A 13,407-nucleotide genomic window follows, 5' to 3' on the forward strand; every position below is an offset into this window, starting at 1 on the left:
GGATGGAAGAGCCGCAATGACTTATGGGACTACAAGCAGGTAGTTTTTGCTACGCGCAAAACTCTGAATTCAATGCATCCTTGATATCAATTACACATCCGGGTACTTTCATGCGCTCTCTGAACTTGTGTTCTTGGGTATGGGAACCAAACTGAAAGATGACGTAGCGCGAAAACACGAGGGCCGAGGAAGAACGCATATTGAGAAACGGCCAAGACCACAACATTTATGAGCACAAACCTGTAATCTGTACCAGTAACAGGCGCCCAGGTGTAGGTCCTATTCCCTTGATCGATGTATCTCTGATTTTGTTAAAAATTAAAGAACTTAACATGACAGAAAAAATTAAGGGCATGTATGGAGTAGGAAAAGCATTATGAAAGATCAACACACCTCATCCTGAGATTTCACAAGTGTTCTTATGGTATCCTCCCCGGGTATTCTGTCAATCATTTGTGTCCGTATCTAAAAGAATAAAGGGGAGACTTATAATGGCAATGTCATTAAATACAAGGTCTTGAACAGCTTGGTACCATCCTCTTTTTTTGTAAGAATAAAATTCATCTTTAATTTAGTTTTTATGGTCAGCGAATCACACTTGTAACATATAGAAAGGGACAGAGGCAGAGTTAGCAACCATTGTGATTTGTGGCGAAATGTTAAATGACCTATCATTATACATGTTAAACCCTGTAAACATGGATGCTAAAGTATTATGTCAACTACTAAGAAAGGACTAAAATCCCCCATTATACAGCGAAACACAATACTAGATGTCGCAAGCGCAAATGGGTGGATTTCAGTACGGCAATGTTCTGTATTGGTAAGAATTTACAAGTGGCTTTAATAGAAACCAACCCATGAGAGAAAATACAGTATAACAACTACAGACTCTAGTCTGCTTCTAGCAGGAGCGTAATGCCTTAATCTGTCAACACTCATGAACACACACATGGTCGGGTCTAAACACACCACTTCCATCTTTCTGTGCATATAGATCAATGCAATGCTTCATGCAAAGGCAAGAGAATTTCCTCATAAATGACTTGTTTTCTAACAATATAATATTTGAAGGTCCCAATTAATTTAACTTCTGAATAGGTTCAAGACTCAAAACTCAGAGATAGTTCACCTTCAAAATGAAACTTCTCTCATTATTTACACGCCTTATCTTTTCAAACCGGTGTGACTATCTTCTGCAGAACACAAAAGAAGACGTTAAGAAAAATGTTGACTTTGCGTTGGTTTTGTGTCCATACAATAAAAGTCAATGTGGACCAACGTTTTATTGGTTACCAACATTTTGAATAATACATTCTTTTGTGTTTTGCATTAGAAAATCACACAGGTTTAACAGTATTTTATGACATGCCAATGGAGAAAATAAATTAGGTGTGTGTTTATGTGTGGTACCTACCTTGACCTTAACATCATTTTCCAGCTCGGCATCGAGAAGGTCCAGTGTGACAGGTTCCTGGAATTTGGGGTTCTAGAGTGTAGAACCAAAAGAATCATGAGAATTTTTCTAGTTTTCGATCTTCTTAAGTGGATCATGTCCACTGTTTATAAAGTTGGTTTATGGAGGTGTAAATATGATTTAAATTCTGCTACAAAGAGAAGGAAGAAAAAATATTTTAAGTCACGCTTTAGTGTCACGCTTAAATAAACATTCACATTTTAAATATGTTACAGAAATATGTATACAGTACATCACATATAGCAGTACATGTCAACCAAAAGTACACATGATCCTAAATCAAACAAACCTTTTAGAAACACATACGTAAACGTTTTTGTAAGTACAAGAAACAAAACACACTCTTAAAGGTGCTTAAAAGGTTTTTCACAGAGATGACATAGAAGAACCATTCAGTCAAAGCTTTTTTTAAAACATCTCTTTCTTTCTAAATTTGAAGAACCTTTTTTCCGTCACAAAGACCCTTTTGTGAAGCAGAAAGGTTCTTCAGATGTTAAAGGTTCTTTATGGAAACATTTAGGAAAAAAGGGTTCTTCTATGGCATCGAAGATCCTTTTGAAGCACCTTTCTTTTTAAGAGTGGCATCTGTGTTAGACAAAATAATGAAAGCACTCAAAGTCTTACGTCAGGTGCAGAAATAACAGCAAACATGCAAATCAGCCAAAGATGAGGATGAGGTGGGAAGATGAAGATAAAAAAACACGAGAATCAAAAACAGAGAATATCATGCCTACATAAAAATAAGATATATTTTAAGAAAGAAAAAAAATCTAAAATTGAATGATTTATAAGAGAGAAGAAATTCAAATAATGAATGGATAGGTGGATGGATGAATGAATGATGGATGGATGAAAGGAAGGATTGATATGTAAGGGCACATGTTTGAGAGCAAGAATCAAAGGACGAGGTCGAAGGATCTCTGCTGAATATGAAAGCAGGGGAGCATAATGAGATACAGACAGAATTCAAAGTGTCGGGGTCACCCTCTGCTCAGCTACTGCCCCCCGGGTGAAGCCACATATCCTTCAGACATGACTGACATGTGTTGGCTTTATGTGGCAGTCTGATGACAGCCCCCAAACCCCCAATGACAGAAAGTAAGAGACAAATACAAATATTGTTCATAGTTGTCTTTTCAAGGCACCTTTAACCATACATAAGATATGCAGCGCCCTTAAATGCCCAAAACACACTGCCATGCCATCTTAGAGCCGAAGTGTTTATGTTAAACATTTCAATAAAAGCATATTATGCCAGCTACGTTGACTAAACCTATTATAGCACTAAATACAGTGTCTAAGAGAGCGAGATACAGAACCGAAGGCAGAAAAAACCTCATTAGAAATATCTCATGTGTTTTCCGCTCTAAAGCACAAAAAACAACTGAGCAAGTGTCAGTAATCGAAAAAAGTCCACCTTGGTTAGTCTTGCTCTTTTCTTGCCAAGATAATAACTTTTCAATATTTGGATCAAACATGCACAGCAGCCGCTGGAAGCATTTAGATATTTACACCATCTGTAGAAATGTCACTGCATTAGATAAACACACAAAGGTCTTTGCTTACACATCAGTTTGTATGCGAATGCATTTCTAATCGCAACATTTGGAACAGTTTTGTTTGATTTAAAATTGACCAAATATCTTATTTGTGACTTGTATGTGTGTCAAAACACGTTCCAAGGGCCACTGTAAAACACTCTGTGAAACACATGTTGACCAAGTAGCAGTCATTTTTATATAAACAGGAAAGGCGGATTTGCACAAGTCGCTGTGTGTCCCACCCAAATCCTCCCACCCCAGCCCAGCCGACAGACAGGGGCAATGCCACACTTCACAAAACATACAGTAACACTGACACGAAACAGACGCGGGACACATTCAAATCATATTTGAACGCAAACGGAAGTCTGCATTCGGTTGTCTTTAAATATATATCTTAACTAAAACACATGCATTTATATCAATAATGAACGCCATATAAATATAAATCATTTTTTGTAGAATTAAAAATACAAATATTAAGGTGAAGGACTTTCTTGACATTTATGAGAACAAATATGAAACAGACTTTCGCAACTATTAGCCAAACAAATGAGCACGATTTGACTTAATACATCAAGAGGTCGATTCCCCATAACGCCACTGTGGGACAGTCAATGTACCGTCTCAACAAATATTTGTCTTCTTTCCCCACACGCTCATTTTTCACTGTGCAGTCTTCATGTGTTTTCATTTGTATGTGCGTCATCTTTTTCATTCACGTTACGACTGAAGGTTAAGTGAGTTCAGATCACACACGACATGAAAGTCGATGTCACGGTTCCAGGTTTCCTCTGGCTGAACTCCTGAAAATGCTCTGCTCATCTCCTCAGTATATTTGTTTGGGGGAAAATAAAATCATTATCCGCGTGATCCAGCAGACAGGAAATATCTCCATTGACTCCAAACCCGACACAAACAAACATCAGATTGCATACTATCATCCCTCATAACCAGTACACATACTGTACAAACCAACGTTACATTAACCCTCGTCTCCTTTACCATCTCTGCTTGAAACTAAAAATTGAAGCTTACTTTACAAAGGTTATAAATTGTTGCTTTAAAATTGTACAGCGCTCTTTGAGGTTTGGTGGTCATAACTGGAACGGCAGAATATACTGTTGTTGTGCTGGGGATGCACTGTACATTTGTCACAAATCATTTCAGAGTCAAACAACAGAATCATACAAACCTTGGCAAACGCAGTGACTACTTTTTTCTTGGACGCTCTTACTTTCGCAACAATGTCCTTTTGTTTAGCAACACACATTTGTTTCCAGTTGGACTACTCCAAACTTATGCATCTCAACTCAAAAACTGTACAGAAGCCAGCCAAGATGTGTCTCAGACTGTTCACACACTCATGTACAGTAGTGGCCAAAAGTAATGTCTGGGAGCATATTTGTACAACAATGTAAAAAAATATTGTTTGCCTTACACTTTTAAACAATCAAATAAGTAATTTCAACTTTTAAAATTGTTGTATGATTGTAAGCTTCTTTAACTTAAAGACAAGATAAAATGTATAACCTTATTTTGATTAGTTTATATAACCTATAATCTTTCATTTGGATGAATGCTTGTAACCAAACCAGTAGGAAAATCAATGGTAGTCAAAAGTGTCCCAGAGCTGTCTGCTTTTCTACATTCTTCAAAATATCTTTTTGGTTTTCAACGGCCCAAAGACATTTATAAAGTAATTTTTCAGACTAAAATGAGATCGGAGGTGCTGTTGGACCATCTTGCGAAGTGGTCTAGGAAACATGGTCACATGAAATAAAGCAAATATTGACTAAAATGTTTATTATGTATTATCAATATTCATGGATCCTCTAATGTCATAACATCTTGTTGTCATTTTTTGGGAATCAGTAAACCCTGCGCACGTTTTTGCAAGATGTACTTATTTTGCCAGTCCTCCTTAAAATCTTCTCGTAGCTGAGCTCTTTATTTGAATATAAATTGAAGCATCACATTTTTTAAAGTGTATGCTAGCTTCTGTAAAAATGTAAAGATGCAGAATTGAAGCATGTTTATAGAAGTATTTAAAGGAACAATGTGAAAGAGGAAAAGCATTGAGGTCTTGTGCCCTGTAATAATGTGGATGATATGTTGACTTCAAGCCATCTACGACTAGCTAGTTAGCAAGCTATACATAATATTCCTCAAACTAAACAAGCTATTTAGCACTATATCACTCGGTGGCCTATGACAGAATGGACCACATCTTCTACCACTACGGTCTCACCTCAAGGAACGAAACGGCCAACTTTTTATCTAGCCTGTGGCGACGGTTCAAAATCCTTTTCTAATAAGAAACATGGAAAGGATAAACATCAGCCTATATCATTTAAAAAAACACAAAATGATTTATGGATGCCAAAAACTGACGCCTGAAACTTCAAACGCATGCGCCTTTAAAAAGACCACTTGTTAACAGTGTTGCTACACTGCAATCCATCATGGAAGAGGCTGTTTAAAGGAAATAAAAGCATTGACGATAAATCCAATCTCGTCGCATGCATCTTCCTACTGTGTTGCTCGCTGGTAGGCGGACGGGACAACATGTGGCCGACATACTACAAGGGTTCGTTCAATAGGCCTTCAAAATCAAATTAGCCCTTCCTGGTGTGTTCAAAGTCCCTTGAAAGACTCTCCCTCGAAGTGCTTGATTTCTCTTAACGTTAGCTGACAAATTCAGGCATGTGTTGTGCACTGCAGGATGCTGGTGAAGCACTTTGAACTGTTTCCAGGAGATCTGGCACCCTTTGGTTGAGGAGCTTGTGTTTGCATATCAGGTTAAGTACAGCATTCACGGTTCAGAGTTTCAATGCCTGCGTGTCTCCCTCAATCAGCGCGCCCGATCCGTCTCAACATCTGTCCGTGAGAGATCAATCCTTCAGATCTGATCGGAACGGGCCCGCTAAACTCGAGCAAAAGATCGGCGGTCTGCTGAGCACATGGAGTCAATGCAAGACCCCGCTGGGAGCAATAAAAGACCGCCGAGGGTCTGCTGGTGTTTACGTTGTCACGGCACATGCGCTTCTCTCAGTTTTATGGCTTTAACAATACAGCCGAGCTCATTAAAAAAACGGATTGTTTGCGAGTTGTGTTCCGAGTTTGTTTCGGTAAGTCCTTTTCATCTCAAGCCGGAGGATGTTACTCTGAGGGGAGATGGAAATATGTCACAATCGCTCTCGCTGTCGCCGGAGATGGAAATCTGCTGTGGATGTTTGATTGACTGGCTTGTGGAAAGAAGTTAATGCTCTACACATTCTCGACCTGGAATATGTTATTGTAATATAGAATTAACAGCAAATATTGTGTTTTTTCCCCTGACATCGGCACCTGCCTCGGCTCACACACAAAGCGACCTCACGGATAGATATCTCCAAAACCACACCGAGGTGGTCAGCCTAAATCAGAGAATGTCCAAACCATTCTCAATCTACGCCCGGCCAGACGTAATATTTAATGTGCTTTAACTCCTCAAACTGAGACTGTCCGAGGCAAAGTGATGGACGGTGCTTTTACGGTCCAGACCGAGGATAAACTACGACCCTGCTTGTCTCCGACACCATTCAGAGCACGAACACACAAGTACGTCTCTTCCCTTTAGCAATCTGTATAAAAGATTAAATACAGACCAGCCCATGTGTGTGGTGGAATGCCAGAATCAAAAGGGCCCACAGATAGACTGATATTAAACAGTTCCATTGAGAAACATATATGCGGGTTTGCTGCCAGTTGAAGTGCATTACTTCAGGCCATTTGCAAAGGTTACGCGCAAATCTCACCCAGCACAGGCGCCGGGCGATCCGGTCCAAAGGAAAAGATGTACGCGGGCCTGTTTACATGCTGCAAATGCGTGTTCATACATTCTCAATCTATGGCTTTACATGAGGTCAGATGCACTTGGCGAGGAGGATATGGTCTGAATCAATGGCAGATGTCAGTCGTTCCTGTTTGTTTCGGCCGATATAAAACGCTGCATGAACTATATGTACAGCATGAAAAATATTTGCATTAAGCAGACTTCATGTGTAATTTTATGTACATAAAAAGAGGACTGTTAAAGAAAAAAGCGGTTCAAGAAGAAAATACAACTTTTCTCAAGCAGCTCAGTTTGAAAAAACTTTAATGTCCAGTGTTTGAAATTTAGCGGCACCTAGTGGTGAGGCTGAAAACTGCCATCAACAGCTCTCTCCACCCCTCCCTTTGGAAGCACTACGGAGGCTGACATAGAACTAAGATGTCGTCATGATTTTGCTTCTTTGCCGAAGGAGATAACGTATTTACGAAACTCGCTCTGTAGAGCAGTTTGTCCGTATGGGGCTACCTGTAGAAACAATAGGGGTGGGACAATATATCGATATGGCTATGTATCGTCGTCCATCCGCCGTGCGATACGAGAATCGATACACCGGCGCCAAACATCGATATTTTTTATAGTTAATAAAAGATGACGCTTTACATAGATTTCCATGGCTCCACTGGGTGGCGCTTAATATGTGAATAAGGGAACCGGGAACACACGCTAACTAGTCAGAGAAAGAATTTAGGATGGCAGATGCGCTGTGAAGAAATAAGAATGAACGTTAATGTGCTTAGGTTTAATGAAAGTTGCTGCATGAGATGTTTCAGGTTTATTTTATTTAAGCTGGTTAACACTGAGATGTTCCCAAGGTTAAATAAGGGGCTGTTATATGCAGAAATCAACCTGGTTATACATTTTCTTTAGCTACTGGAAAAACGATTTGTAATATATATCGATTATCGCAGAATCGGTGTGATATTATCGGTATCGTGAGCCATATATCACGTATCGTATCGAATCGTATCGTGAGGTACCCTGTGATAACCACCCCTAAGAAACAACATGTCAAATTCCAAGCAAGGGGACCCACAGCGTATGTAGCTAGAAATAGTTCATTCTAAGATAATAAAAACAACGCTTCATTATGTAGGGTATTTACACACCCCTGAAGACGTAGTTATGTATATAGTATTGCATTTCTGTCAATAGATCCTCAATAACGTTACACACAGCACCTTTAAGTCTCCAGCGCAAATGTGTACAAGCAGAATGGGACATAAATATTCAGCACATATACAACAGAGATAGAAAGAGTGCTGGGGAGATGGTTTAAGATAAAGAGAGAGATTATCATATGCACAGCACATAATAAATCACACTGATAATCAAATACACGTCAAGGCAAAAATTATGATATTAACATGGATAAAAGAAGATGAAGTTTAAGAGATAAAACCTCTTTCTGCATCCTTAAATCTCCACATGTCATATCAAAAATGTGGGTGGAGAGAATGCTTCAATACCTTTGGTTGGAGGTTTGGATGGAGCAGTACGTAGCCATTGGGGTCGATTGCAAAATAGTATCCGTTAGGGCCAATCTGAAACGAACAAAACAATAGAGCAGTGAGGACGCCTCTGCCCGAAAGACCACCATCAAACCCTGCTAAAACCAAACGGGCCTGGTTCATGAGAGATCTAGCGGCTAATCCCTCACTAGCGCGGTACCGTCTAATATCCCCCGAGAACGCCGGGCCGAGCTGTCAATCACCCCTGAGCACTTAGAGTTAATCAAATGTGTCGGATCATCTGGAAACATTCCTCTCAGCTTAACAGAAAATCACAACCATTTACGAATCAAAGGAAAGTACAAACAGATGCCCTGGTACAATCTATACATTTGGGTTTATATCCTCTTTAGATTGATCTTACTGTATATGTGCAAAACCGCAGGACTGCGCCGAACAATGAAGCATTTATCATCTTAAGCACGCAGCATTAGTTTTATTACAAGCCTCTTAAAGTGTTTGCAAAGAAAACATCTAAGGCGCGAAATTGACTTTGTTTGCTTTTAAACTGAATTATGTAGCACTGAAAGGATTGTTCACACTAAATAAAAACACTGTCATCATTTTTGGACATTTATGTCATTCCAAACCCACATTATGATCATTTTCATTGCGGAAAACAATTATAATGTATTGCAGCATTCCAATTCTCCTACTTATACTAAGCACTAAAGGTACGAAACTGTTTTTGTTATGGATAAGTACAATTTAGTGCATGGCAAAGCGGTTTACTTGCACTGTGTCTACACCGGACGCAGCGCAATGCAACACATGGCTTGTTCTAATGGGATGGTCCCGCCGCACCGCGCCACGTCCGGTGTGGACAACATTTTTTATTATAATGGGTTCTAATGCGTTCTCTTGTCGCATCACGCCGCATCTGGTGTAGACACGGAGTAACACAAAACGCAAGTGGCCGTTGTTGCCTAGACGACACTGTAATCATTGAAAGTGCGTTCCTCTTGCTACATGGCCGTTAGAAGGCGTTCCTAGCGTAAATGTAAGTGTAAATCTGTCTTACCGAAGTGCTTAATTTTAATGACTAAATGCATAATTTAAATGCTTCATTCGCTTACCCTTTCATCTTTGACTGAACTCTACATCAAGATCTTTCATTTCACTAGAAAATACGATTATCGAGGGGTATGCTGGGTGTATTTGAGATGTGTTTGTGGTACTCACGTTGAAGCGAGGAGTCAATCTCTTGATATCATCAAGGGACACATCCACCCCCATCACTCCCAAAATCAACTGGTTCTGATGATAAAAGAGACGGGGAGTGAGGAAAGGGAGTTTCGTCAGACACTCAACGGAGTGAGTTACAAACAAGCGTGATGCAAAACACTTCAGCTATAACAAGATTGTGCAATGTGCAATCACAGGTCGAAAACAACCTTGAGAAAAACGTCACTAGTCTGAAACAGCACATCGCTACCCACATATAGGCTATCAGATAACTCAGTGAGACAGATAGCCAGCGGAAACTAGCAAAATACTTTTCTGGGAAAGTTCAGGATAAGATATCGTACGCCATTTATTTTCCACGTCTGTGAGTGTGGTAGTGTTGCCGAGAAGGCTACTGTCCGCATGGTTAACATGTTCAAAGATAATGAGGTTTACACTTTTGCGTCACTAGTAACTGTTTTCCTATTAAAAGTGACAAAAATAGCACTGTTTTCCAAGCTTTGGGTTATTAATAAAGCAAAAGATCTGCTAAGACACATCTGGTGCTCTGTTCTTTGATTTATATGATTTATTTGGGCACTGATCATTGAGCTGCGTGTTTGTCAAAGATTCTTTAAAAAACGATTTACGGTAAGGAAATGTTAAACAGACACTTTTTATACACTTAGAATAACATGTTTATTTGATTTTAGTTTGGTCTATACATCATACAAACATACACACAAATACCTATGCGTACACAAAATCTCACCTATATATTATATTTGTTTATACTCCTATAGATTAAGAGAACAACTTTTAGATTTATTAACATTTTCAATTGGAACTTATAATTATATACATGTCATATATACAGACGTGTTTAAACTTGTTGGTACCCCTCCACAAAAAACGAAAAATGAAAAATTTTCTCTAAAATAACTTGAAACTGAGAAAGGTTATTGGCCTCCACCATTGTTTATTACATATTTAATATAATTCAGACTTCGCTTTTGATTTTTTATTCAACATAATATTTTAAATGATAAAACAAATGAAAATGTCAAGGACAAAAATGATGGGACCCCTAACCCTGATATTTTGCTGCAAATCCTTTACAGGCAATCACTGCAAGCTAACGTTTTCTGTAGCTCTCAATGAGACTTTTGCTCTTGTTAACAGATAGTTTGGCCCACTCTTCCTGAGCAAACTTCTCCAGCTGTCTCAGGTTTGATGGGTGCCTTCTCCAGACTGCAAGTTTCGCCTCTTTCCATAGATGTTCGATAGGATTCAGATCAGGACTCATAGAAGGTCACTTCAGAATAGTCCAATGTTTTGTTCTTATCCTTTCTCGGGTGATTTTAGCTGCGTGTTTATCCTGTTCATTATCCTGTTGGAGGACCCACGACCTGCGACTGAGAGCTTTCGGACACAGGGCAGTACGTTTCGCTCAAGATTGCCTTGATAGTCTTGTGATTTTATTCAAGGCAACATAACCGAGCCTCCTCCATGTTTCACTGTAGGTATGGTCTTCACTTCTTTGAAAGCTTGATTTTTTCGTCTGTGAACAGAGCTGTTCTGACTTACCAAAAAGCTTCAGTTTTGACTCATTTGTCGAAAGGACATTCTCCCAGAAGGTTTGTGGCTTGTCAATTCGAATTTTAGCAAATTCGGGTCTCGCTTTTTTGTGTTTTTCTTTCAAAAGTGGAGTGGAGCCCACTTTTGCTCAAAAAGCGATGGATGCTGCGATCAGAAACTGACGTACCTTCACCTTGGAGTTCAGCTTGTATCTATGTTGCGGTTATCCTTGGTCCTTTTTCTTCCTTTCATCCTTCTGTTCAATCTAGCGTTGATTTTCCTCTCGCAGCCGCACCCAGCGAGTTTGGCTACAATTCCATGGACCTTAAACTGCCTAATAATATTTGCAACTGTTGTCAAGGAACATCAAGCTGCTTGGAGATGGTCTTGTAGCCTTTACCTTTACCATGCTTGTTTATTATGTTCTTTCTTATTTTCTTAAAGAAACGAATTGGTTTGAAATTACTATATTACTATAATCCAATGATGTATTATCTTTTCTCAGGGGTACCAACAAATCTGTCCAGGCCATTTTAGAATATCTTCGTTGAATTATTTGCTTTATTCTATGAAATACCAAAGGCATGCAGGTCCACATGATACAACAGCTTTTAATTTCATCACTCTTCAGGAGGAATGAAGCATTATTTCAATGAGCTGTAAGGGTACCAACAAATTTGAGCACGTCTGTATATATTTCCTGTTTGGTCTTAGATCAAATACAGGCTAAATTGACACATTATGACTAGCTGACATCAAGTAGAGAGAGCAAAACTACAGTATTATTTGTCCATGCAATCTTCATGAAGTTTTGCATTAAAGTACATGTATATTCATAACATCATCATATTTGTTATCTGTTTCTATAAAGATAAACTGGAGGCTGACCTGGCTGAGAGATCCTTCAGATTTGGTCTTGTTGAATACAGGTAGCGTGCCTGTGATGACTAGGCCCAGCTCCTGAGGTCATTAAGAAGTACAAATAAATGGTTATAGGTTGAAACTTTTACTGTTTCAGATAAATTGTGAAATCTACAGCTCTACGAGTGCTTGTCTGTGATGTATGATGTCATACCAGAGCATCCAGGTACACGTTGGTCCACTGCACCTGCTTAGCATCTGCAAGGACCATGGGCCGTCCCAACACATCAAGATATTCCTAAATCAAAGCAAGAAACACAAAAACGCAAACGCACAAACAATACAGTAAATGTAGGTCAGCCTCGGACCTTCACATATTACCACGCAAGAGATTACAGCAAAACAAACAGCACAAGTAACAACAATCAAATTTGCAGACCTGTGTGTTTATGCGGATGGCTCCGATGGAGGGGATTTCATAGAAGTATCCTGCACAGCATATCACAGAGAAAATTAGATTGTTTTATCAATATAGTAGTGATATATTGAGTAGCACATTTGCTCTTCCACCACTAGGGGGCAGACAGAGCCCAACAACAATTACCTTTATTAGCACAAGCCATCCACTTTATTGGTCCTGTGTCATAGTTGTGTTGACCTACAGAGAATGTGAACACACGCACCTGGAATAAAACACGTAAGTTTATAAGTCACATGCAGTGCTTGAAATGTATTTCACGATTTTCTATAGAGAAATTTGACAAACCTCTTGGTTTATGTTGTTTCTGCTGAAGATCTCTTCTGCCCGTTCCTCTCCTCCGTCGGTAAATAGCATTATAATCTTGTTGCAGTTTGCTCTGGTGATGTTTGGCTGAAATACATTTTAGCAAGTTTGTATGTAGTTACACAAAGTGGCCAGCAGAGGTCACAACTACTGCACAACACAACTACTGCTAATTTGGTGAACAAATATGAAGTGTTATGGTTTCAAAAAACATTTACTATGGTTTACAGAACAACATACAGATTACCTTATGAGAACCTAAGTCAATATAATGTCACTAACGTTTGCAAGCTGGTTGAAGGCAAATTCAAAGCCTTTTGTGTAGTTGGTAATGCCTTTGGCTGTAATGTTCTGCACAGCATCTTTAAGAATCTTTTTATTGCGAACGTTGGCTTGGACCAGGTGGTCGAAACAGGCTGTGTTATTCACTTTTGTGTTGAACTGGAAAAAAAGAGATGAAAAATGAAACAAATTATTAATATGTTTTGTTTCAGTTGCATGAACCTTTTGTTCAATCCATTTCACTTAATCTTTTTCCAAGAATAACAGGGAAAAATGTATTAAAACTGCACTGACAAATATTTGGTACAAAACTGTAACAACTAGCCCCGCTTACC

At 39.1% G+C, this 13,407-nt stretch overlaps 1 protein-coding gene across 3 annotated transcripts in view; it reads right to left on the reverse strand.

The window, feature by feature from the left end:
- LOC306899435 (voltage-dependent calcium channel subunit alpha-2/delta-1) overlaps nucleotides 1-13,407 on the reverse strand; it is an 82,752-nt gene that overhangs the window by 23,740 nt on the left and 45,605 nt on the right. For all 3 annotated transcript variants that reach the window (XM_079465675.1, XM_079465676.1, XM_079465677.1), the window contains exons 11-21: nucleotides 13,073-13,231; nucleotides 12,773-12,877; nucleotides 12,611-12,689; nucleotides 12,446-12,495; nucleotides 12,221-12,304; nucleotides 12,034-12,105; nucleotides 9,586-9,660; nucleotides 8,362-8,436; nucleotides 1,418-1,489; nucleotides 394-465; nucleotides 241-302 (exon numbers count right to left, since the gene is read on the reverse strand). In XM_079465675.1, the coding sequence (XP_079321801.1) occupies nucleotides 241-302; nucleotides 394-465; nucleotides 1,418-1,489; nucleotides 8,362-8,436; nucleotides 9,586-9,660; nucleotides 12,034-12,105; nucleotides 12,221-12,304; nucleotides 12,446-12,495; nucleotides 12,611-12,689; nucleotides 12,773-12,877; nucleotides 13,073-13,231 (905 nt within the window). The remainder of the gene's footprint in view (nucleotides 1-240; nucleotides 303-393; nucleotides 466-1,417; nucleotides 1,490-8,361; nucleotides 8,437-9,585; nucleotides 9,661-12,033; nucleotides 12,106-12,220; nucleotides 12,305-12,445; nucleotides 12,496-12,610; nucleotides 12,690-12,772; nucleotides 12,878-13,072; nucleotides 13,232-13,407) is intronic.

The sequence above is a fragment of the Barbatula barbatula genome (assembly GCF_947034865.1).
Source record: "Barbatula barbatula genome assembly, chromosome: 10".
NCBI lineage: Eukaryota > Metazoa > Chordata > Actinopteri > Cypriniformes > Nemacheilidae > Barbatula > Barbatula barbatula.